The sequence below is a fragment of the Struthio camelus genome, chromosome 2 (assembly GCF_040807025.1).
Source record: "Struthio camelus isolate bStrCam1 chromosome 2, bStrCam1.hap1, whole genome shotgun sequence".
NCBI lineage: Eukaryota > Metazoa > Chordata > Aves > Struthioniformes > Struthionidae > Struthio > Struthio camelus.
The window spans coordinates 2,600,623-2,626,704 of NC_090943.1; the positions used below are offsets into that span (position 1 = coordinate 2,600,623).

A 26,082-nucleotide genomic window follows, 5' to 3' on the forward strand; every position below is an offset into this window, starting at 1 on the left:
TTCTTTTTTAGATGGAGGAATTGAGGCGAGAGCTTTTACTTCTTTCTCCAAACTAAGCAGCAAATAATTGATAAAGCTGTTAGAAATTATATTTGCAAGAGCTTGTCTTGTTATTTTGTTGGCTATAGCCACTCTTTTAAATTGGATATCTCTGGGCTTTCACCTCGCTCCAGTGGCCCACTGTATGGAGAGAAGTCTCTCTTTCCAGAGTATGATGTAGCATGAGTAGTCCTTATTTCAGTAATTCTAAAGTTTTAAATATGTATGATTAAAATAAGTCATTGGAACTGGACCCAGCATTAAGAGCTCTATTTAAGAGGTACAGGCAAACGTGTAAACTTCAGTGTTCCTTAACGACGTAGCAGCCAGAAAGTACTAGGAGATCTTCAGAGTGTGCTTTAGGTATTTGCACCACCGCTACTTGAAAAAACAGTCAGCTTTTTTTGCTGTGCTTTAGGATTCCGAGACCCTTCATTAAGGGGAGCAGATCATCCTAAGGTCAAAAGGTGTAATTAGTGTCAATATAAATTGTTTGTATCAGTTGAACTGGGGTTTTGTGCTGGAGATCTAACTCTTCATTTATTATGCCGTGTAAATAGCAGAACACCTTGAGATAATGTTCTAGCGCTAATCTGTAAATTGTGCTGTGATACATATCAAAGGCTTTGAGAAGATAATGAATACGTGAGTAATTGAATTGCCATTGCTTAATGGCTGTTCACAAGGAAGTTGTGAAAGGTAATTGGTCTTTAATGTTCATGCTGAAAACTAGGATTATGAAGGAAATGTTACAGGAAACAGCCTGACCCTTGGGTATAAAAAACTTCCTGGTGGGTGTGCAGACTTAGATATGTTTCATTTAAGTTACAGTTCCAAATTTGAGAGTGTTTTGATGTAAGCAAGCCAGGCGTGAGGCATATGGCATCCGAGCTTTCTTACTGGGATTCCAGATAGCAGTGAGTAAGTCCTATGGGATTAATGCTTTGTCATCAAACGACATCACGGGCTCCCAGCAAAGCGTGGGCTGTCGGGTGGAATGAAATCACCGTTGCCTCAATGTGGTGATTCTTCACCCTGAGCTGAACAGTGCCAGTTCAGTCGTATCTTTTAAGCCGCTACCTGTTCCTCTGCTGGTTGCCGTGCTATCATATTTGTTTGATTGCTCTGCCTGCAGCACGTCTTTCAATACCACCATGGCATCTTTTTCATCTTGGCTTTCCTTTAGGCCAAGCAGGTTTTTCCCAGTAGCATAGCTGAATTATTTTCACTTCTTCTCAAACTATTTCTCAACACCTTTGATGGTGACTGAGTAACATCAAATACTCCACAGAAGAAAAACTGCCGATTTGGAGTCTTGTTCTGACTGCGTTGTTCTACCTGCCAAACTTTTTGTGTTCAATGGGCCCACTTTCCACACCTGTTGATTCAGTTACATTTGTCTTTTAAGGATGGACCCATGTCACACGGCGTCTTTACCGTGTTGTGTTACCCGTTCTTTTCACTCTTCTGTTTTGGAAAAAATGCTGCTCTATGAGTAGCAGAACTAACGGGTTCCTGGAGATTTATCCTAAACATTGCATGTTGGCATCTCACTAACTGAATTTTCTCCTCAGGCAGTTACCTTCAGTCTCTTCTGTTTCCTTTATTTGTCAAGATGTACACGCTGTAGAGACAAAACACACCTTTTCCGAAGATGCCCAGTTGCTTCAGCCTGCCTATGTGAGCATGTGCTCATACATGCTTTGAAGCAGGGATTTCTTAATCTCAGCTTGAATGGACTGAGGGAAAGAAGGAAAAGCTTCTGCGAAACACGAATTATACTTGCTTGCCTTGTCTTGGGAACAGTGTCCTGTACGTGGTTGAGCAGCTGGCTGTGATTCAAACAGCCTGTCCCATCAAAATATCCCTCTGACACTTGCCTGGTCGGAGGGATTGCTTATGTCTGTAGAGGTACTGTTCTGTGGTTGTGGGTCAAAGGCAGGAAGGGATCGTTCTAAGGTAGTTGTAAGGGCTAATCATGCTTCCTGAAGGCAATATCAACTATATATGAAAAAAAAAATCCTGCTATTCTTCAGTGCTGGGGTTTCTACCACTTCCCTATCGAACTTGTCTGAGGGCCTACTCCTATTAATAAGGGTCAAGTCTCTCTAATGTCTAAACCCATTGTTTCCTTCTTGCAATTTAAACTCATGACTTCCCAGCCCGTTCCCAGCAGTGTGGAGACTTGATTAATGTCCTTTTTCTTCTGGTCCCTAACACATTTGAAGAGCATAAACCACTGATGATAAACCAATCAGTGCTGCATAATTTGTTTTCCACTATAAAGCTAGTTGGTTTCTTGATGCTTGAAGAAATGGGAGTGTTTAAAATCCTGTTTCTCTGTCACCGAACAACCCTCGTTCGTTACCGTCTTTGGTGGCCGTATGGAGTCATAGATATTATTTAAAGGAAGAACCGTTCAAGGCTTTTGGGAAGGAAAATAGTGTCAGTGCTACTGTTGTGGCCCTGTATGTCTAAGTACAAAAGTTTTTAGGAAGAGGTAATACCTGTGAGACCAATGGACGTAGCTAGAGGAAAGGGGTGGGAGAATATGTGAGCTTTCTGGATGATACCTTATTTTCAAAGAGGCAGGTTCTGAAGATATTCTGTTGGATCGTAAAACTAATATGGTAATTGAAGCCAGAAGTTTTGGTATCCACTTGAGTTTTGCAAGCTAGGGATTCTTTTGTAAGTTTTCCCTGAGACCAAGAGTGAGGGCCTGAGATAGCTGTGGTTTCTGAAGAATACTTCTCCGTTTATAAACTGGGTATTTCTTTTCTTCCAATAATTGTGAGCTCTGGTCAATGAGGGATTTTGGTTTCATTCGCACTGAATATGTTGGCTAGACGTTCTGGCGTGTATTTGTAACATATGAGTGTTGCTATCTTGGACTGGAAGGAAAGGAGTGGTTATGTATTGTGATTCTTGCGGATATGTATTGAAGAGCTTATGTTCTGGCATTTTCAGCGTTTTATTCAGTACCTGTTGGTCTGTGGGAAGTTTACATCTGATGATAAGTTTGATAAGGTCGGAGAGAGAATTTTGAAGGGTGGGGGGAGAAGATGGGAAGTGGAAAACTTATTACAGGATTATTTTCCAGTAAAAAGTGGTACGTTAAAGACTCGAGAAAATTTTGACTTTACTGGAGTAAAGTTTTGTCGTGCTTCTGTTTTTGGTAGTTTACCCTCCACCTAAATACATAAACATGTGTGTATGAACATTTAGATTAACTATAAAGTGCCGCCCGTCTAAAACACTCGGAGCACAGCCGCTATTAAATGTCCAGTGTTAATTCAACAGTAATTTGTAAATGTGTGTTTTTAAGTCACGCGCTGAAACATGAGCCCATCACAAGGGGAGGCAGTTCTGTTACGGAGAGGGCAATGTTACTAACAGTCCTGTTTCAAAGGGGTAAGTCTTCCTGAAGTAAATAGTCAGATGGCTGGGAACGGTTACCAAACTTCCTAATCCGTCTGCAGCTATTTCCGTACCTGTCTTGTGTGCACACCTGAAAGCATACAGTGAGAATACAGGAAGCCAGCTGTGAACTGGATTAATTATTTATGAGAAGTGTTGTTTATACCTTTGGCTTTTCTATGTTGAAGGATCACTTTTGGCGTATTTTTCTGTCTTTAATTCTAGTTTCTCCCTCTGGCTTTGAGAGCGTTGTCCTCGCAGAAGAGGATCTCAACGTCAAGCTGATGAACGAAGAGATACGTATCCACAGCTGGCCTTGTTCATATTACTTGGACACCAGCAAACAATGGGTCTCTGGCAGACTCTCACTGACTCCTGTTGCTATCAAATTTACAGCTGACAAAACTGGTGAACTTTTGGTCGATTTCCATCTTTCTAGTATCAGCGAGATCAAGAAAGAATCTTCAAATCTAATCTTTAGCTCCCTCACCATCTTAGAGAGGAGTACCAAGCACTGGTTCAGTTCTCTCCAACCGAACAGGAATGTGGTGTTCAACATCCTTGAGCATTTCTGGAGGGAGCAGTTGCTGTCGAACCAAGGAGCAGGAGCAGAAGCTGGGCCTCTGCAGTCAACAAAAGGAAAGGAACTGACTGGCTTGTTAGCAGGTTCGCAGAAACGCCTGGAGGACACGGCAAAAGTGCTGCATTACCAGGGCGAGCAGTTTGATAACATCATGAGAGGACTGAACAAAATCGAAGGCGATATGGATGTAGCAGACAGGTATTGTAGCATCCTCTGAGCTAAGCAGTAGCTGTGGGATTGCACTGTATGCGTCTGGAACTTGAGGGGCAGATCCACAAAGGTCTTTAGACCTAAACTCTGCTGACTTTCAGTGAAAGTTCAAGCACGTGATGGTATTCTGTAGATCTAGTTCTTGTTATAAGATTTTTCTCTATTTCTGTCTTCCCTTCTATGTAACAGTCTTTCTCCCTCAGAAAATTATGCTTGTATCTATCGACCTGTGCTCTGTCCCTGAAATAACTTCTCGGAAGCCCTTTGTGATTTTTTCCAGCCACAGCTAGCAGAATGGTAGAGATCTCCAAAATGTTAAGTTCCTGTAAATTTGGAGAAAATAGGCATCTCTTTCCTCTATAAATGCCCCTACTGAAAGACAGGCTATGGAGTTCTGGTTCTTATTAGATGTCCTAGAATATCCACAGATGAGAAATATGGGATGTTGGGTTTGATTGATTTTCCTGGTAATGGAACAGCCAGCTTTACACCACAGTTCTGCTTTTCTGATCCATTTGAAATCATAGGCAGAATGGCAGGTGGGCTGGTGACTTGAGTTGGCAGGAGACAGCCAATAACTCTTCAGGTTGCTCTTTGCCTACAGGGTATGTTTAACTGAGGGCTCTATATTTCCCCTTTACTTCAAAATAACTCACTGACCAGTTCGGAGCAGCAGCGAGGATTGGGTCTGTGGTACAGACGTAGTCGGAGAAACGGCCGTAGAAACGGTGGTCCCTTATTTGTGTTTTTTAAAATTAATTGCGCTACTTCCAGCCTTATATGAAATGCTCCCTGCCTTTACATCTTGTCGGAATTAGTACATTTGATGAGGAAAAAATGGACCGTCTCGTGCAACGCTAAGCAAACTGCTGAGCTCTGTCTGCAGAGTGTGGTGCTGTAAGAACCAGAGAGTCAGGCTTGTGTGTCATCCCCACCCCAATACTAGACTGTTTGTGGTAGTCTCAAATAGGCGTTTGAGCCACAGTATTCCCCCAAAAGAAAAAGCCACCAAGTGGTGCATTTAGGCAACTGAAATAAGAGATATGGAGCACGTTTGAGATGTTGCATGTCTTTAGTTGTTGCAGAACTCGATGTGAATAATAAATGGTTTGTGTCTCAGTCAGAACACTTTGACTTTGCTATTTAGTGATTAATATTTGAAGTGACTTTTTCTCTGCTATCTTGTGTGCTGCAAGTTGGATGCAACAGCAGTCCAAAACAGACAATAAGGTTAAGGGGAGTATTGTAATGTTTGAAGATATGTAGCTATGAGCTTCTTTGTGGAACCTCAGACAGCTGCATAGAGAAACAAACACAATAAAGTTCAAACTAGTTTCTTTTGGAAGAAACATCTGTTTTTAGACGGGTATCATGTCTAAAGAAAGTGTTGATTTCGCAGTGATTCTGGCGATATTCTCTATGCCCTTTAATGAAAAGCCAAGATAACGGAAAGCTTCAGCAATAGCTTTTAAAGCTCTGTAGCAATAAACAATGAATAGGAAAATAAATACCTGCTCATTGTTTTTGGAAGAGAGTTTTGTTTTGGGTTAAGATGCATCGGGAGGTATTATTTGTCTTTGTGGATCTCAAGAGTTAGCTGCTTTGATTTAAAGATGGAAAAATAAAGGAGGACATTGACCAAATGTTTGCTGAGCTTCTATTTTATCTACGGTATCTTAAAGTTTAGCCAGCTTGCTCACAGACTAAAACAGAGTCCAGAAGCCATTAGCTGAACTGTTCTTGATTTGCACTGTGCTTTTTGGGGAGTTCTAACACTTATTTTCTAATATAGTTTGTCTCTCTGCATGTGTGTATGTTTTCCCATAAAGATTTAATCTTTTCAAATTTCTTCTCTTAAAACGATGACATCTTTCTTCATTTCCCTAAACAGCATAGAAAATAGGAAAGATCATGATCAAAGCTCATTTGATTGTTGCACATTATTTAATTCAGACTATTAGCATAGATAAAACTTAATCACTTCAATGCCTTTGATTCTTGCTTTCTTTAGAGTCTTGGTGAGAAGTAACTACGTAGATAATATCATGCAGGACCATTTTACATGGGTAGCAGATCACAAAGAGAGGGAAATTTTAACTATATTTGTATTAGTTTAAGGTTGTGTGAGTGACACCAGTATTTTGATGGTCCCTTTTAAAAAGAATCAGAGTGGCCTCTTTATCGACCTTTTGTATTTAAAACTTGGATTAACTATCTTGCCTGTGTGTGTCGGCTGTTTTGGATTATTAATTCCATTCAATGTAGTGTGCACCAGATTCTGCTCTTGTATATGCCCGTGTACATGCAGCTGGCTTCGATTGGGCTGCGTGCAGATAGGTAGAGTTGAGTCTGTCGTGCTAGCAAGTGTTCAGAGACCAAAAATAAGCCTAAATCCAGATTCACTGGTTCCTTTTTAATATATTCATATTAGAGGGCAAGGTATTTTGTTTGCAAATTTTCATTTTATGGAGCAGTCGCTTAGTTTGTTGATATATTATACTTCTCTGCGGAAGCCAAGAGAAGCTGGCTAGACCTTTTGTTAGGTCTCTGTAACAGAAAAATTGTCCTGTAAGTCTGACGTTGCGTGACCAGAACGTCAGTCGTTTGGGAGAGAGGGGAGAAGATGGAGAGAGTGATTAAAAAGTAAGCAAATGCACGTGCTTTTCTCATAGGGAATGCAATGAAGCAAACCAGTTTTGCATGAGAAATTTAATAACTTTTCATAAGTTAAGACATGGGCATAAGCTGTCATTGCCCTAAAGTTTCTTATTGTAACTCTGAGAGGAGGATGGAAAACATGCTTATTTGTGTAGAAGTGAGATCAGGTCAGTTTTTTCTATTTAGTTACAGTAGAGTACATTAGAGTATAGCTTTTAATTTAGAATTTTTTTGTCATTAAGGAAAGTCATAGTATTTTCAGAGGGCCATTGAGAGCTCCAGACTCATTACTTGTCTTGCATGCTATCTACGTAAATATCTAATATTCATACTGTGTTTGGGAATAGAGTCTTGGAACAATTCCTTCTACCTCCCTCTGTTATTGATGAATTCAATGGTTTACTGAATATGCCTTTTTTTTTTTTTTTAACAGTATGACTTTTCTTGCTTTTCCTAGCTGATTAATTTCTTCAAGCAGATCTATTTTGAAGCTGGTGCAGAACTTCTGACAGCTAGTAGACAAAGTGTGTTCAGTTAGAGCTTCCCTTCAGATTAGACTGTGTTTGTAGCCCAATTAAACAGGATTTTAAAATTGCAAAGTCTTCTGTAGAGCTGCTCTGATTCTCTCATGGAAAATAATTATTGCAAAAAGTATCTTGAGAATAGCACTGCTGTGGTGCATGTTTTATTGGGCAGTGCCATTCTAGAGCAAACTTAAAAGCAAATTAAATCAAGCATACTTCCCGAAATACCAAGAAAGCAGCAATGCTTTGCATTTTGTTCTGATAAGGCTTTTATCTCTGAGATTTCCGTCATTAGTAGTCTTTTGGTGCATCGTGAAATGACCAATGTTTCATTTAAACGTATCTTTTTATGTTTTATCTGGCTTTATTTGGAGTGTCTTCTGCAACTTGCATGTCAGTGGAACATGCCTAGTCGCTAGATAGCCTTTAAGGTACCTATGGTGAGGAGGACGCAGTTTTCGTTTGGGTTGACCTTCTTTGGAGCTGTTCTTCTGCTTTGATTTAAACAGAACCTCTTCCCTCCCATCAGCTAATTGAGAACCCATTTGTGCCTCCAGGGAGGGCACTCCTGTTCTGCCCAGTGATTGACGGACAGGCTGAGAAACCTTAGTTTAAAGCATCCTGGTTAGACTGGTGGCCTGCAAGCTCATTTGGCCTGTAGGATGCTTCCAGCCAGCTCACTGCTGTTTTCCAGAGATGCTTGGGTAGGGTTGCTTGAGCAGCAGATACATCCCAGAGAGCCGATTGCCTCATCCTACAGCTGCCTGCAGCTGCAGACGGACACGAGAAGCTGCTGTGGGTGAGAGGGGAGGTGGCTGCTTGCCCAGTGGCTGGTGGGAAAAGGGGTTGCACAGTGGGAGAGGGGGATACGCAGTTACTGTCGATTGTGTGGGGAGTTGTAGTTGGCCCGAAAGACTTCCTTCCAGGCCCTGAGGCAGAGTCATCCTGGTATACAGGATGGGTCACCTCACCTGGCCTTTTAGACAGAGGGTAGATTTAAAGCAGATGGGTGCAGAAGATGGCTGAAGTTTGACGGGGATTTGTTCTCCTTACTAGGCATGGGGATTTTCACAGTGAGGGGAGAAATCTTTATAGAAGGTGGTGTGGGGCAGAACTAATGTGTTTTCCTACAGATGTTCCCCAAGTTAGCCCACTACGATGATCTCAGCTTCTTTCTTCCCTTTCTGATGAGGGTCTGTTCTTTTAGCAGGGTGGATTTGGGAAAAGGGCAGGGGACAAGAAGAGAATGGGAAAAATGGAGTGTCATAACAAAGGAACTCTGGCTCTCCCTGTAACCCATCTAGACCTAGAGAGGGATGCTCAGAGATGAGCAGCGCAGCACTTTGGGAAATCAAACTGAAATCAGTGCCTTTCCCTTCGTTCCCATTTTTTTTTTCAGTGGAAGGCCTGCCTGTGAAGCTTAGACCCAAAGAGACCTGTGATGTTCGTTCATCCTTGGGAGAAGACCCCGGAAGGGGGAATGGGCTGTGGGATAGAAAATGCAACAGCAGTGTCGTGTCCCATATCTCATTAATTCTTCCTTGTAGCTGTACACACATATGTTGTGTCTTTCTTGCCTGCAGCTGATGAACTTAGGTGCCTGCTGTTCATATTCGTGGTTAGAAATAAGGAACTTGACTCCCTATGTATCCTCTGGCTAGAAGGGGGTAATATAGTCTTCTTTGGGGGTGTTGCTTAATTGCTCCATAAAGTGAATCCGATTATCTTTAATAGTTTGCCAATTATGAGACTTATCTCCATAGAGAGCTATGCCAATATTGAAAGTGAGGTGGCACCCAGCGGGCAATCTCTCTTGGGCATTCGAGCCTGAGCTTTGTGCCTGCGTTGTTCCAGCGAGCAATGGGAATTTGGGAGTGAGGGCAAAGCAAAGGGTGGCAACAACCTGTGGGGCTGAGGCAGAGGGGAACAGAAAAAGGCAGAAGGACTGAGTGCCGAGTGTGGAAACATCGAGCTAAAAGGCAGTGTTAGCCCAACAGATGGGTGTAAATTGGCCTGAATAAATCTAATTGGAAGCTGGATTTCTCACATGAGAACAGTGAGGTTCTGGGACCACTTTCCATCATGATAGCAGATGCAGGAAAGTAAGTTTGTTTGTTTGTTTTTTTTAATGGATCCTAGTAAGTTATCAATAGGATTGAGATGTGAAATAGCAGAGTGCTGGATTCAATAATAAGAAATCTTTGCATCTGTGGTAATTTGCTTTGAATTGGTGGGGTAGCATGACCCTCCTATTGGCCTTCATTCTTCTAACGCTCTCTTTTCCCTGCTAGGTTGTTGACTGAACTCGAATCTCCTTCTTGGTGGCCGTTTAGCAGCAAGCTCTGGAAAACGCCATTGGAAGCCAAGCCAAAGGAAACGGCCACAGTTTCCGATTCAAAGAACCAGGAAGGAATCATAATTAGAATTCCAGTTATTATCACCCACAGAACAGACTCAAATGTCAAGCCAGGAAAACTCACGCTCCTCGCTTCTGGCCTGGAAATCAGTGACTGCAATTCTCAGGTCATTCACCGGTTTGAATCAAAAGATGTAGATGATATCAGAGTTCATACGCCATATGAAATCAGTGTTCGCCAGAGATTTATTGGTAAGCCTGATACCTCTTACCGGCTGTTGTCAGCGAAGATGCCAGAAGCAATCCCGATCCTGGAGATGCAGTTTAGCAAGAAGATACAGTTTTTAGAAGATGCCCTGGGATTTGTTGGTGCCAGGAAGTCTCCTCAGGTAGATTTGGGCACCTCCATTTGGCAAGCAGGTATGTGACAGGCCGTGATCCATCAGTGAGCAATAACACTAGCTCCGAAAGCTTCCAGGTGGTTTTCGAACTCAGAATATTGTGTGATGTTTACAGGGCAAGGCCTTTCCTCCCTGCCCTAGCAGTGAGGCTATGTTGTTGATAAAAAGCAAGAAATAACTGGTAGTTGACTTTAGGCCCTCTTGGCAAGAGGAAGGGTGTGAGGGTAGAGGTGACAGAAGTGTGTGGTCTTGTTTGAATATAGTTGAATTTGCTTTCTCAGGGATACTTTAGGAAAATCTATGAGCGTAGATGTTGAATCCGAGGTGTCTCTAGGGGCCTGACTGTTGGAACATGCCAAGCGCTCTTTAATGTCGTGCTCTCAGCTGGTGTTTTCACAAACTGCACCAATTTGTGAGAAGGATTAGTTTAATCCGAGTTTCTTTCAACTGCTGGTTTGCTTTTTAACTCCAATGTCCTTCTTTTTTCCAGTGTCACCAATTCAGTATTATGCCCCTCTGTGGAAAGGGTAAATCCACTCTCCTTTTCTGACTGCATGATTCCGAGTCTTGTATCGTTGCTATTTTACTTTTGGCAGTTTGAAGCTGGAAGCATCTCTTTATTAAACCTGTTTTCCAGTTAATTGAAGAAAGTTTAAAACAAACTTCCAGTTCAACCAGTTTTTAAATTATATGCTGGATAAACATTATGTTAACAAAAACTGAATTCTATTTTTTGGAAGGGAAAATTATTTGAGAATTTCAGCTTTCTGGATTAAAGAAGAAACTGAGTTTGGTTTTCTGAGATTTTAGATCTCTGATTAGATGACTGCACGGTTCAGTCACGTTAAGAAAACACGGCAGGAACTGAAACCCTTCACAACAGTAATAAAATACCTTACTACTATTGCTTTTTCTAAAGTTTTGTAGGAGGTTTTTTGTAATCCAAGCCTGGATTCACCAGCAGAGCCGGTGAATCTTTGTCTTTAAGAATTTAATACTATGAAAACATAACTGGATCTTATCTTTTTCTTACTGATCAGTGACAGAAGAACAAACCTGTGAGTATTTTTTTTTGCCAGTATATTAAAAATGAATAGAAAAATGATATAGTAAAACAATAGATGGGTCTATTTCTGTGCACCAAGCTAAAGCTGGACTTCAGCAGGGAGGATAACGTTCTCTTGTTGACGAGCTGTCAAGGGCCATAGCTTGGAAAAGGTTGTTAATTTTTAAGGAAGTAAGTCTTGGGCATCTGGCACTAAAATGTCAGCACAACAACTTAGAGGAAAAACAACCTGCTGGTTTCTTGAGCACTGAGTTATTCCAGCAAAGTGGTGTTCAGTTCCTGATGGTCTTAAGGCTGGTTACATAAAATAATTAGTTATACAGCCCTGCTGTGCTTGATTTCCCACTGCTCTACTCTGTTTGCATCTGAGTCAGTGAGTCAAGGATATTGCTCTCCTACCGCCACCTGCATTTTGGCTGTTTGATTTGGAAATGTCAATGAAGAGAACTGGAGGTTATGGAAATCATGACTTCTCCAACTCCACCAAAACCCTTGTTTGTTCCTTCCCTGGAGTCTGTCGCTGTCCGTCTTCTGTCGCAAGGTGGCAGTCATGGACTGTGTTTTAACCTGTGGGGTTTTTCCATAGCTGCTCACGTGGTGGAAATAGTGATTTTTTTTTTCTTTTTTCCCTGAAAGAAGGGAAAAAAGTCCGTGTGTACACAGGAGCAGATACGCATCACGCGTGCACTATCTGAAAACACACACAGAAACTTTGCGTGTTGCCTCAGAGACGTATAGCAGAAATGTCTTTGCAGTGGAGGTACGTTTGTCTCAGGGAACTGGCTCGTAGCATTTGCTGCTCTTCGCTCTGCAGTGCTGAGTAAGGAGCATCATTTTTAACTGTCGTGCTGTCATCTGGATGCTACCTACTTTTACAAGTACTGTTTTCAAGTTGTGCACCTTGCACGTTTGCATAAACAAATGCAACAAAAGAAACCCCTGTCCTTCCTAAGAGTTTTCACTTGATTTCATATAGAAAAAGGAGGTTTGAAGTGTTTTGTATCTGAAGCTGTTTTAAAACTGCTTTGCCTTCCTTTTCTGACTATTCTTTTGGACTAAATCGGATGGGATTTTTAATTGCACGCTAAGGACAGAGCAGAGCAAAGCTTGTTTTGTAACAGAGGTTCTCCCACGCTGGATCAAACCAGTGCTTTTCCTAGCTAGTAATGCGTTCGGTAACGGTAGATAACAGCTGCCCTGGAAAAAGGTGCGAGAAATCCTACAGTGCGTTTGTGGTATAACAATCCGAAAGCGGTGCTGTCTTAATCCTGCAGCTGAAAACCGGCGTTCATAACTTCTTATCCCTTTCAGAGTTCCTGAATGTTTAGTGCCGACCGCTGCGTTCTCGTCGGGTCTCCAGTACTTTGTTCAGAAACTTGGCGATTCCTCATCCTCGCGTGGTGCCAGCGCAACGGTCCAGCTCGGTGTAACCAAACCAAATTTGCTCTGCAGCCCCTTCTAAATATTTCTGCCTTTGTTTTCGCTTGCCCCTCCTTTTTAACAGAAAACTGAAGAGAAACGCCTGATCTCCTTCCCCGTCCCGTTCTTTTTGCGCGCCTTTGCTGTGGCCTCCTCCTGTTCTCGTCTTCAGTAAGATGAATGGAGTGAGGTGGATAGATTTCTTGTTTTTAATGAAATAATTAGCGTACGGGGACATTCAGCTGATAAGAAACACAGAGAAGCTTGTCTGGCTGTTTGCTGCGATAGGAAAGTCTGCAGTTCCCTCCCCCTGGTTTGCCCTCTACGGGAGATCGCAACAGTCGTTTGCCGTAAGCGGTGTTTTCGTGCGCTTGGTTTCTAGCCCCTTCGAATTTGAGACGCGTTTGGGCAGGGTCACAGCAGTACAGTGAATGACCCGCTTGTCTTAAATCTCGAGTCCGGTAACTCTCAGACTGATAACCGACTAATTCCAGGGATTATGATTTTGCCGTAATTACTTGAGAAGGATTTAGGGTTTGGTACTTCTGTTTTAGCTTTTGTCTCCCTTTCCGCGGAGCAGAAATGCTATCCAAAGCAGCCGAGCGTATGTCGTCGGCCAGCCAGCTGGGCACCAGCTCTTCGGACTCGCGGTGAGCTCTCGCCTCCGACTTGCTTTCTGTCCCGGTGTCTCCAACAGCTGCTGTCACTGCCTTGTGCGAGGTCGGGCGGTGCGCTCGCAGGTGGCAGCGAGAGCGTTGGCTTCCTTCCTTCTCGGTGCCTCTTTAAGTGAGAGAGCGCTTTGGAGATGTTTGGAGCACCTCTAGAAGCTGAGATGTTTGTCTTGGGTGTTTAGCACTCATCTACATCAGAAGTAACAACCCTTCCTTACTGCGTGTCCCTGCCACCCTACTGGGTAGTATCAGATACTGCAGCAAGAGCTGATGCTTTAAATAAGACAGGTGGCATGTTACACCAGGAATCGCATCCCTGCTGCTTAGCGGTGGGTGGCTGCTAGCGTCGGGATGGTCCCTCTGTTGCAGAGGTGTGCTGACTTGACTCTTGGACTCTGTCTGTGATCCACCACCTTTAATTTCTTTAATTTAAAAGATTAAAGTGAGAAGAGGCAGCAGAGGAAGATTCCTCATTTTATCGAATTGGGAACGCGTTGCTGCTTCTTTGCCCTCTGTTCGGATGAACGCCCCGAGCACAAAATAAAGCTGTTCTCCAGGCGCTGCCTTTAATAGCGGGTCGTCTATTGGCAGCCTGGTATCCTCCGGGTTCTGTATTGTACAAAATACAGCTGGAAGCCTTTCTAGAAGAATACAGGTTGGGCAAGGCAAGGTTGGGCTTAGCTTCTCTAAGTGCGCTTGTCCCCCTCCGAAACTGCTGCTGAGCAAAGCACAGATCAGTGTTTGCTGTTACCACTAGTCTTCTCCGTTATTGCAGGAGATGGCAGTCTTTGACCATGGGAATTTCTCTTGCAGCCACAGGACTCCTGGGAGGCGTGGTGCAGCCCGGCTCTCCGGTGGGAGGCGGAGAAGGGATGGACAATGAGCAGGTTCAGCTGCAGAGTCAAGAACAGATCTCCGAGTCGGAAACAAAAGAGCTTAAACAGGTAGAGTTGAGATAACCCTGTCTGTGGTTGTATATAATGGTCACTTCACTCCTTCCTTAGTAACGTGTATTCTTCATTCATCAGAAACATAGTCTGCTGTCGTTAAGAATATATTCCCTGACTGTAGATAGATGTATTTTAAAAACTAGTCAGGCCTGTGATCAAAATACATTGATAACCTCCTGTTTGTTTTTAACTCTTTTAGACAAATTGGGAATTAGCAGCAGCCTAAATATATCAAACGAGGGTCATAACCCAAGGAAAACCCTCAAGTTTAAGCTGTTTCCTCTGAAGATTAGAGAGTTTAGCAAGTACACATATCACTTCAAGCTTTCCTGTGTTTTCTCTATCCTGCCTTACTCCTTTTACCAAGGAGCAGCAGTTCATTTTCAGAAATATCCACAAACCTGAGCAAAGTGTTTTGTAAACACGCAAGGAGAACCTGTAGTTGGGAATTAAGTGTGAAATCTAGCAATTGCATGGATGGAGAAGGGGAAGTGGTTGGAGACTCTGCTAGGGAAAAAATTATTTATTTAAACTCATCCAGTCTGGTATTGTTTCCTTAAAGAACCATTTAGGGGATTTATCTTGCAGCTGATGTTTAGAGTCATTTTAGTGAAGAAACCTTCTCTATCCATAATATGTAGTTACATGAAACAGTGAACTAACTGGGAAAGCAAAGAAATGTGGTTTTACTTGTTTTTCAATTAAAATAGATTTACTGGTGGTGATTGCAGCCACATCAGAAAATGTGGTTACAGATTAAAGATTCTCTTGAAGTTTGTTCCTATCTTTTTTTTTTCTAGCATCTCATTCTCTCTTTACTACTCCATCTGTAGTTTAGCGATAGCATCATGGGAAGTCGTTGATAACCCTATTGCCTCTCAGTCTAGACTGCAGTTTTGCAGCCCCTGTCTTTTATTTTATAAATGGGAATTAGAATACAGCAGCTTTTCATGGCTGAGTGCACTTGAGAGTCACGAGCTCATAGCAGTGACTTAAGAGTGACTAAAAATGACAAACTGCGAGAAAAATGTTTATTAAAACTAACCCCAAGGCAGTTGGGTAGGTGAGGGTTTAACTTGCGCAGATATCCAAACTTCTGAAGTTCTCTCTGCTGGATAGTGGACCAAAAACAGTGTTAAATGCTAGTGTTATTTAAAAACAAACAAACCAAAAAACCCAAACAAACAAACAGCAAAAACCCCACTGTCAGGATTCACAAGAGCCAAGAGCCAATTGCAGTCTTTATTCATACTATGCCAGGCCAAGAATTTTTAAATCGGAGCGCTCTCCCTTGGCTTTAGAAGCAGCGAGGTGAGGAGCTCGAAGCTGCATCTCAGTAAGCCTTTTAATGGACATCTAAGGTATGTCAAGGTTTTAATCTAAGTTTGTTATCCATGTTCAGCCATTCTGTAGTTGGGAAGCAAGTGAAGCCCGTAAACAGAATGCAGGGCAGGGAGGCCAGAGCCCTGTGTCTTGTTTTCAGCTGTGTGACCTTAAGAAGTCAGTCATGATCTAGGATGCAGGGTTCTCCTTGCTGAGATGTAGTCTGCTGCTTTTTCCTTTTGTCAGCGTTTCACCAATGAGCAGTACAGGCAGTGGTCTTAGACAAGCCGTTGGTGCAAGCTTTCTTGTTGCAGCTGCTCTCAGATGCTCGGCACCACATCAGTTCTTCTCCTGCTTTGAGAATGAGCAGGACATGATGGCTGATGGTTATAAGTATAAAGTGCTAATGTGTGCTGAAGACAATAACAACCGTAACATCACACTTCCGTGAGTGAGCTAAAGGTATTTGGGGTCCCTGTACTGATCACTACAGCACTTTTCTGAGCCGTTTCCTCTCTTGAAGACTGTTCATGATCTTTTTTATTCCTTGTTTATCTTTAATGCAAGCGTATGTTTTAAAAAAACAAAACAAACATCCTAAACCCAGAAGAGCTCTGTTCTAACCCTCTCTCTACCTGTGATGTGGAGAAGACCAGTAGAATTTTTTTTAAATTGGAGAGGTAAGAAGAGGAATTTGTGATAAACAGATAACCTTCTTCCCCATTGCTTAGCTTTCTCTCCGGTTGACTTCTCTTCCTCTCTCAAAAACATCTGCTCACAGAGTGATAACAATAGATGTTTTGCAACAGGACTTGCTGAATTGATATTAAATTCCTTCCATTAGAGCTGGAAGCGCTGAGCAGTCTGGAATTGCGATTGGGTGCCTGAGTAAAAGACCTCGCCAAGACTTCATGAAGGGACGTTTATGTTAAAAATGCAGAGCTGGTGGCGGTGTGAGCTGTGCTCCTAAGCTGTGCTACGGAGATGGAGAAAGAAGCCCGCGGAGTTCCTGTGGTCTCTGGCTGAGCTTCTGCCTACCGCCTCGCTCTGGCTGACATAATGTCACTGGGTGTGGGAGGGGATGTGATAATATTGGCTTAAGGGCTGTGGTCGAGGAGGGGGAGTAGGAGTTCTTGTTCTAGATTTGAATTTATTTTGCCAAACCAATGCTTTCTAACTTCCCCTCTGCTAAGCCTCTCCTGCCAAAGAACTGTTGCCCTGATATTTACTCTGTCTGTACATTGTGTATGCCATAAAGGCAGAGACGGTATATAAAGAAGTTAATTCTGTAACATTTGAGAAATCGCCCGTCCCGATGACTATCTTTGTGATGTTTCCTTGGTATCTCTTCCGTTCTGCATGGTTCCATTTCAGTCCTTCGCTATGTTCGGTCTCTTCAGTGCTTATTTACCCTTTTGTCATGCCCTCGTCTCAGGAAAGCACAACTGTTAGGTCAGAGAAAAGGCGTTTTGTTGAGAAACTGTTCGTTCTGAGTGCTAAATACTAGATTTGCTCATAGGATGGTCATGTGCCACGGCCAGTAGCGAGCGACAGATGAGTAGTCTTAGCGGACGCATGTAACGATCGTGCCCTGAATTTTTTTTTGTTTTTGTTCTGAAGGCAGAATCTGGGGAGAGAGCTGAGGTCCTCACAACTAACACTTTGTATTTGCTTGCATGTAACTTAAAGATTTGATGGTACCAAAATAAAAAGCCGTAGTTAAGCCTGTGAAACTGCTTGGGTGTGTTTTTTCTAGACAAGACCAGGGAGTAGACTTTGCCCCAGCACCCAGTACTATGAGTGCTTGGTACACCCTGAGAAAGTAGATAAAATCAGGCTTCTGCATCAGCCCAAGAAGAAATAACAGGAGAATCGGCCACTAAGAATAAGATAAGAAATAAGTAATTAGCAGCCCTTTCATCCTCTCCTAACAGCCACAGGCCCAAAACAGCCGATGCTTTAAAATTTGACTACTGTTGTATGCTTCAGATGTAAGGTACCTGCTCTCTTCTCAAACTTGCTTGTTCCAGTAGTTTTCGAACTGTCTATACTAGGAGGTTTTGTGCTACAAGAGGTGGCCCGAATTCCTAGAGCAGGTAGAAGTGCTTCTGCGGTGACTGGTTTAGAGTTTTGGGTAGTGTGCACCCAATGCAACTCCAAATTGGACAAAAAACCATCTGTGCTTTGCATAGCTACAGACAAGCGCTGATAGCTGCGATCCAAAACTACCCAAACAGAGCACGTTAAAGCAGTGCAAATGCGTATCTTTTTGCTATGACAAGTGGCGTATGCCTTTTTCTTACTTGTGTCACATGAGACTTTGACAAATGTCCTCTAGTGAGTTGTGCTGTGATAGTTTAAGATGGTGTTGCTCCAAGCTGCTTCCCTGCTTCTCTCCAGATGCAGCAGGACAGGATGTGGGCAGGCCCCTTAATTGCTTCAGTGCAAAGTCGCTCGACCCGTAAGTGTGAGTTTGATTTCGGAATGAGACTATGAATTGAAATATTTTAGGTCTGCTCCTCGCCCCCACCAGCTCTTCTGCGTTGTGTTAAGCACAGAGGTGGAGCCGTGTGTTAAATCATCACGGTTACCGCTCTCAAAACCTTTGTTCACACCACAGTTCATAGCACTGCAAATGATAGTTCCTTACTTACTAGTGACTAATAGGTGAATTTGGCTGAGGGAGTCGCATCCAAGAGCCGTTTCTGATTTTGGGTTCTACGTGCTCTGTTCTAGCATTCAGGCCTCATCCCAGTTACTCAGGGATAACAGAGTAGGTTAAGCGAGGATTTCAAGGGGTTCAAACTGGTGGACTTTCTTGTATTCCAGCACGTTCTTTACCTTAGTTTCAGTGCCAGATACTCAAGTGTGCTGAGATGGTATTTCAGAAGCTTTAGCTAAACTGCATTGTTATGCTGGCAGCTCAGGACCCCAGCTCAGGCCTCCACTGTCAGGCCTTCAGGATACAAACCATTTTTGTAGTGGGCCTGATGCTTTGGGTTTAGGCCTTCGGGTGATGCGGCAAAGGCATAAATAACTGTGTTAAGTACTGAGCAAGTTCTTGGGCTTGGGTTCATCACCTGTCACTCTACGGCTCTGCGCTGTGAGTGTCTCCAGCTAAGCTAGTCACCTGGGCTCCCGCTGCAGCTGGAGGAGAGAAAAAAATGGGAAGATTAAGTTACTTGCCTAAAGTTGCACAGAAAGTCGGTGTCAGAGCCGAGGGGCTAAAGCAGACTTTCCAAATTATAATCCTATGGCATAAATCTGAGGCTGTTCAAGTTTGTCTCGATGTGAGGATAAGCACTGCTTGAGGGAAGTGTTCCTTAAAAACGTCTTTGATGGAATCATGTCTGCTGTTTGGCTTTACGTTACAAATAGAAAAGTGTTTCACGCTGAGTTTTTCGCGTCTTGATTGACAACCCAAATTATGTTCTGGCGCGGAAGGCATCGCTTATCTTAGCAACTGGCAGAACTAGAGTACTGATAATTAGACATCTTGCCATCGTTTTGCTTTGCAAAAATAGTGACCAGGTTTGGCCAGACTTCAAATTCCAGTAGCTGATCCAGCAGGCTGTGGGAGCTGTGCTAGAAGAGCACCTTAACCATTTCAGGTCCCGCTGGGTAGACAGTAGCACTCAACTTGAGCACTTGAAGATGCTAACAGATGAAGGGTTAAGGGATTTATTACCAGACTCTTTTAGGCAAGGAATTAACAGATGAAAGTGAGCCATTTGCTTTGCTTCTTTTTTTCTTTTCTTTTCTTTTTTTTTTTTTTAATATGAGTGACCACATCATCATTGCCTGCAGTGTTTCAAGTCAGAGCCTAATTGGCAGGTAAACCGAGTAGAGCCCTGTAGCTGACTAAATTTCCGCTTTACTGCTTGCATATTTTAAAAGCTTTTCTGTTCTCAACAACTGTGTCTTTTTGTGTATTTTAAATGTTAGTATGCTTTAATGAATGTGAAGCCCATCAAAAGCAATCTAGTTTAAAACTAAAAATGAAGTGTTTTTCATGGCAAATCTGGGCATTTGTGGGCACACTTTTAATTTACAAATAAAGTTGGTGCCTCTTTGAGAGAAGACAGGGGTGAGTGTCCCTGGTTCCTTTCTATATCTTCTTGTGCCACCTCCCAAATTTGCTGCGTAGGTGCGTTTGAGGCTTGCACTAAGTGTAATCACGTTTACCTGCTGCACTTACCTCGGCAGATTTCACAAATTAACATCGGTTGGGTGAGGACGTTACTCGGGAGCACTGAAGTTGACAGGCTGCTTGACAGTGCTTGATGAGAGATAGCCAAAAGCGTGCCTTGCGGCAGCCGAAGATGGGGATCCTGGCTGGACAGAGGAACTTTTCTGGCGCTTGCATTAAGCCAGTGATCTTGAAGGCATCAGCAGACACTGCTGTTTTTGTTCTGCTGTGCTGAAAAGCAAATTTCTGAATGCTTTTGTGTAAAATGCTTGGGAAATTTGCTGAAAGAGTGCTGTCGGGGTCCTCTTTAAACCATCCGCAAATTGAGATTGTACATATATATGTATAGAAATGTGTATTTTTTTAATGTATGTATATATGTACACACATAAATGGCTTCGATTGAGGAGAGAGGGCAGAAACAGGGAGAAAGTATCCCGAAACTTCCAGGAAAATAAACTGTTAATGATGGTATATTTTCACCAAAAATTTAGCAATTTAATCTCTCAGAGCCCAGATTTCCTGTATGCTAGTCCTTCTGTGTGGTAGGTGGCAAGGGTGAGCTTGAACCCAGAGCTCTATCCTTGCAGCACACACCTCTCGCTGCCATCCTTTAGGATATGCTGAAGCAGTGAGATCTCCCTTCTGTTAAATTAGTATAAAGACTTAAGCGTTTACTGGAGCGGAAACTGAAACCCAGTGATCTTTTCTATAAACTGAACTTTGAAACTGGCCCTGCTCTTAGTTGGAGGAAGTGGACCAGATGACCTCCAGACGTGTCTGCCAGCCTTAATTATGCTGTGATTTTTATTAACGCAAATTTACATTCAGTGTTGCTTTGCAGGAGTCATTCTATGTAGTAGTAGCTACTTTATGTTGTATATCTATATGTCTGTATAGATATATAATTATCTGAGTGGAAGAAGCTCAAAAGAAGGACTGAGGGAGGGCCACCTCTGAACTTCCCACATCCTAGAAGTCAAGGCACTCCCTCGAGAGAGTCGAGACCCTGCTTCACATCTGTGTCCTGAGTCACACTGAACAAATTCAATCACGTCATTTGCCTTTTTGGTGCATATCCTAAACACATCTGCCACCCCCAGTTTGGGGAATTCAGCCTCGCTTTCCTGTTAGACTGCAAGAACCTAACGTGTTTCAGTTGGGACAGAAACAGAATTTTCTCAGCTTGTAGCTTTGGTAAGAACAGAACAAGGTAGATTAGGCTTGATCTGTGGTTTGTTGCGTGTTCTTACTTTGGCAGCCAAATTGCAAAAGCAGTTATTCACACAGCCGTATTTCTAGCTGCTTGTGATTTATGGAAGGAGCTGGGAGATATTTTATACGATAAACATCACTGCTGTGGCTAACATCCAGCTTGAGCTGATGCATTTTGTCTATATAAAATTCCCCTGCCGTTCCAGTTAGATATGATATTGCTCACCGCTTCTCTCAAAGCGGTGACTTGTGTAACTACAAACTGTTGAACTGCTACGGAATGCAGCCCCAGATGTGGAAAAAGGGACTGCCGATGTTTGACAGCCACTTTCTGAGAGCTTATTATATATGTTCTAAAGCAACAACAAAAAAGCAGAGTTTGAAGTGCTAACAGTTACGCAACAAAAATTTAGACCAAGGAACAGAGTACACCTCTTTTGCCTTACTTTACCAAAAAGCCACAGATGTATCATGCTAAACAGGTTGCAGTACTGGTATCTTTAGTAGTATTACTTAGATGCTAGTTACTAAATTACTATCTAGGTAATGTAGTAATATTACCTGGTACCACCAGAGTTGATGTCATGGACCAGTGGTGGTAGGATAATTTGTTTTCTTGGCAATTACTATTTACAATTGATTGGTTAAGCTCCTCTTATGAACCAGGCAATGTGTTATTGTCAGGGATCCTTCCGTGGATGTCTAAGGTAGGCGAACGTGTAGTCCAGTGGTGACAGCAGAGGAAACCACTTTCTAATCTGAGGGAACTGAGAAGCCGCATACCTCAATCCACATGTAGGTTTGTCTTCCAAATCTCTAGTTGATGCATCTAAGGAAATGCAGCTGAGTCTAGTCCAGTCAAACATGCTGGACAGGTCGTTTCGCTTCGCGCTGACAGACTTCTTAAGGGAGTAGCCACAAGGGGGAAGAAAAGGCAATGATATAACGCATGCCTTAGTCTACTGCTAAAAAAGAGCCAACCTTACAGGGTAAGGAATTAAACAACACAAGAGAAATCCATCGTAGATCTTTGTTCTTGGAAACTGTTGTGTGAACTGATAAAAATTAGAAGTCAAAAAGCCATAAAGATCAGCGTAGGTGATCGTTATGGATGTCTCTTGGCCTTAAGAGTTTGCCAACCAAGCTTTTTCACTCTCACTTCAGAGGTTTTTGCCCTCTTTGGACCACTATTTGTAGGGGTTTTCAGACAAAGTGTCTTATGGCAATCATAGAGTAACTCTGGGTGTTTGCTTACAATCACACATGCAAACAGTAACCTGTGAAGTGTAGCATAAATTGGCTGATTAGTAGTATAACGCTTAACCTGGATCAGGGCTGTAGCCAGTGCTTAAGTTGTTTCTCATCTTGGGTACAGCCTGAGTCTCTTTGACCACCTTGGCATCTATTCATGCCTTATCACCTCTAGTCCCTTGAAAATGCTTTTGCTTAGTTGCCTAGTTCTCTCTTCTTCCCTTCTGCTCCACCCCGTGCCACTTCTTTCTCCAGCAGATTGTAATAAAACAACTTACCCTGTTCTTCTTTGACTTGATCCCTGCTTAACCTTTAGTCAAAATGCTTTCCGATTTTGCAGCAGCGGTGTTCACAACCCACGTCAGCTCTCAGGATGTGTGGTAAGTACCTCAGGACAAACTGCTTCTCTAAGATGCAGACCTACCAAGGAGATAATAACAGAGCCAACAAAAACTTGAATTTACATTGATTTTTACCTCTGATTTTTTTTTTCCTAGCATTTCAGAGTTGATACTTCTGTGCTGTAGTCGAATTCAGTGTTGCACATCTCAGTTCAGTTTATCAGCACAAGAATTGCACCTTTTTTCCCTAGGATGTTGCCAGCAGAATTGAGGGCATGAGTTCGGCAAACGTTATGGCCATTTAAAGCAAAGAGTTAACTAATTGCCACGTTATCTGTAACACTTCTTGAAGAGCAGGCTGGATCATTCACTGAAAGCTCTCAGTCTTTTCTTCTGACAGATCCTAAAGAAACTGAAGGGCCTTGCCTTAGAAGCAGAGGCAGAACTGGAGAGACAGGATGAAGCTCTCGATTCCATCACCACCTCTGTAGACCGAGCAACGTTGAATATCGACAAGCAGAACCGCAGAATAAAGAAACTAACGTAGCCCCCACAGCGGCTGCTGGGGATGGTGACATGAAAAAAAGGAGGACTGGGGAACTGTATTTTTAAAGACTGTTTCTTTATAGACCCTTTGATTTTATGGGAGCTGTTTGCAATATTGTCTGGAATACTGTGCTGCTGATGTGGGATTTCAGAGAGGGGAGTTGCGAAAATGTTTCCAGACTTGGCTGGTTTTTGAAGACCGTTTCAGGATTAAAAACGCCAAGGTTTTTAGTCGTGTGAAACAATGGTAGTGAATTCCTTGCTACAGATAATCTGTAAATATGAAGTGGTGTGATTTCATCTGAATCAACTTTTATGCTGCTGTTTTATGTTACTGCTTTTGAAAGGCATTTTTTTTATTGCAACAAAGAAATGAGGGAGAAATAAACTGCCTATGAGACTACTTTAGATGATTACAGCCTGTTAATTCTCTCTCAAGGTCTTTCTTGAAAATAGCTAATACCTGAACCAAGGCCCAGATGTCTAACTGTAAGTCATTGGGACTTTTTTTGTAAGTTAGCGCTGAAGTGAGCAGAAGATGGTGATAAAACCCTGTGATCATTGAAAGAATAGCTTTAATAGGTTTCAGTTACGTTTTTAATGTACTCAGGAATTTCATAAGAGTAGTGAAGGGTTAGTGGCCACTGCTCTATGTTGCCATATCCTGGGAAAGCAAGAAGAGATGGATAGTTAATACGGATAACATGTGTTGGATACATGTTATTGGTTGAGACATCTACTTGATGAGCAGATTTAGCTGTGTTGTCATTGAGCAAGTGTTTTGCTTACTGAAGTCACTTATTAAAAGTAAGTGTCAGAGTTAAATATATGCTTCTCTTTTCCAAAAAGGCATTGCTGATTCTTGATGATCGTCTGCAGGTTTTTGTCATGATCCCTGGCCCCCGTTTTAAACCGCACAATTAAGGAAAGAATTAATTCCGGAGAGGAGGCAGTGATTTTCTTCACCAGCACATTTGTTCAGTACATCTCTTCGAGCGCACTGCATGTATCCTTCACTCGCACACAATGCCTTTGTATTTTTTTGATAATAGTCAGATGGTTGCAGTGTCCTCAGAACGATATCAACATAGTGCGCAGTTAATTTGTTGCCTAAATACCTTGTTGGAGCTGGGCTGCCACATCTCTTGTGGCTGTGAGCGGAAGGATTCTTTTCCCTTTGCTTATCTGTCCTTCATTTCCAGGGAACTCCCCATCCAGCCATTTAGATGTGGTCTTTACGGGGAGCATTTTTGTGTGTCAGCTCCAGATGCTTAGGTTCAGGGACCGATAGCTGGAGCTGCAGTCACCTCTGTATCGTTTGTTGTAGTGCAGTCCATCTATCTTGCAATTACTATTTATTTGCACTAATTGGGGGTGAAGCATGTCAAGACTTCTTGTAGTCCTGTGCGTCTAAAGTAAAAGGCAATCGCTATCCATTAGATTTCATTGAGTTTACAGTTAGCTTCCTCTGGACTGCAAATGGTGGAGACCTTTTCCTCTCCTAACTCATTGGCTGCTACCTAGAAAAGAGTCCAGATTAACCTATATATACTGCCTGTAGCAGAGAACTTGAAAGACAGACTTGCTGGTCACCTCACGTTTCAGTGACTTCTACAGTTTACCAACTATTTTAGTTCAAAGTAACTGTTGTAATCACTTCATTCTTTTTCGAGTGTTTTAATATTTGCAGAATTCTTCTTGTGTCGCTTTCCAAATACAATCCACAACACTATTGGTGCGATATTTTTAACTAGTGAAGCTTTGAACTGTTTATTCCACTGATAGTTGAGCTGATTTTTTTCCTGTTTTCAGAGTAATACAGCCTACCTTTTAAAGAAAGGTATAGTAAATAACATAGAGTACGTTGTTTTCAAGACCTTATTCTACCTTGTTTTGTATTACTTCATATTAGTTTCTTAGTATTGGAGTAAATTGTACTTCTGCACTGCAAGTCCTTCCTTTACAGTCCAAGTTGTTACTGGCATGCACTGTATCTAGTTGCTGAGTATGGTGATTATATATACATCCACAATATGTACTGTGAAATAAAATATTGTCTGGGGTTCTATTTCTTGATTGTTTCTGATACCCAAATCACTGTTGTTGTACTGTAAGGAGAAGATAACGTTTACATAAGTAATTCATTAATTTAAAAATACACTTTGCACAAAATAGATGTTAACTGAACCTGGTGTTGACTGGGAACGGATCTCTAACCTGAACTGGTCTAAACCAGGATTGCCAAAAATCCTAGATGCACTTAGTTTAGTTTAGCATTCTTTGTGCCATCATTTTTATTGTTGTGTTTTTTAGCATTAGCCATTGCATTTGATTCTGTACTTTGTGTTTTGTGTTAGTCTGACATGTCCATGCTTAACCAAAATTGTAGTGTTGTTTTTAAGAAGTGAACCTTTCTAGAGCTGTACGTTTGCTGCTGAGCTGAATGTCATCCGCTCGGAGGACTTTCAGTCTTATTAAATATCTTGGAATAGTGATTTTTCTCCCTTGCATTCATTTGGCTGGGAAGTGGTGATACAAACATTCTGCGCATTCTTTATCGTACTGTAGAACACAATTTAGAATTTTTTGTTTGGTTGTCTTGTAGCACAAGCTTTTTATATATATATAAAAAGTGGATTAGTACCAAGGTGGCTATCAGCCATCCTCATCTTGACAATATAGAAGGCTGGGGGTGGATGTCAGCACAGTGTGCGCAGTGTTTGCTATTCTGTCCTGGAGACCATTGCACAGAAGCTGCTTGAACTCTTAGGTAGGGGACTAAAAAAGCGTTTAACTGCTTGGATGGTTTATGATTCAAACAGCCTCTTGGAACACAAGTATAAAAATTTTACTCTGATCAGAGCTTCCTTTAAGAAGAAAAAATAATTCAGTTCTTGTAATTACGAGAATTACGTAGAACCTG

General features: G+C 42.2%; 1 protein-coding gene across 5 annotated transcripts in view; it reads left to right on the plus strand.

The window, feature by feature from the left end:
- SNAP47 (synaptosome associated protein 47) overlaps positions 1 to 25,654 on the plus strand; it is a 31,823-nt gene extending 6,169 nt beyond the window's left edge. For 3 of the 5 annotated variants that reach the window (XM_068934071.1, XM_009684165.2, XM_009684164.2), the window contains exons 2-5: positions 3,682 to 4,237; positions 9,723 to 10,207; positions 14,158 to 14,288; positions 23,014 to 25,654. In XM_068934071.1, the coding sequence (XP_068790172.1) occupies positions 3,741 to 4,237; positions 9,723 to 10,207; positions 14,158 to 14,288; positions 23,014 to 23,160 (1,260 nt within the window). In that variant the 5' untranslated portion in view covers positions 3,682 to 3,740 and the 3' untranslated portion in view covers positions 23,161 to 25,654. The other 2 variants (XM_068934072.1, XM_009684167.2) reach the window with 1 other exon arrangement.
- Positions 25,655 to 26,082: the final 428 nt, after the last annotated feature.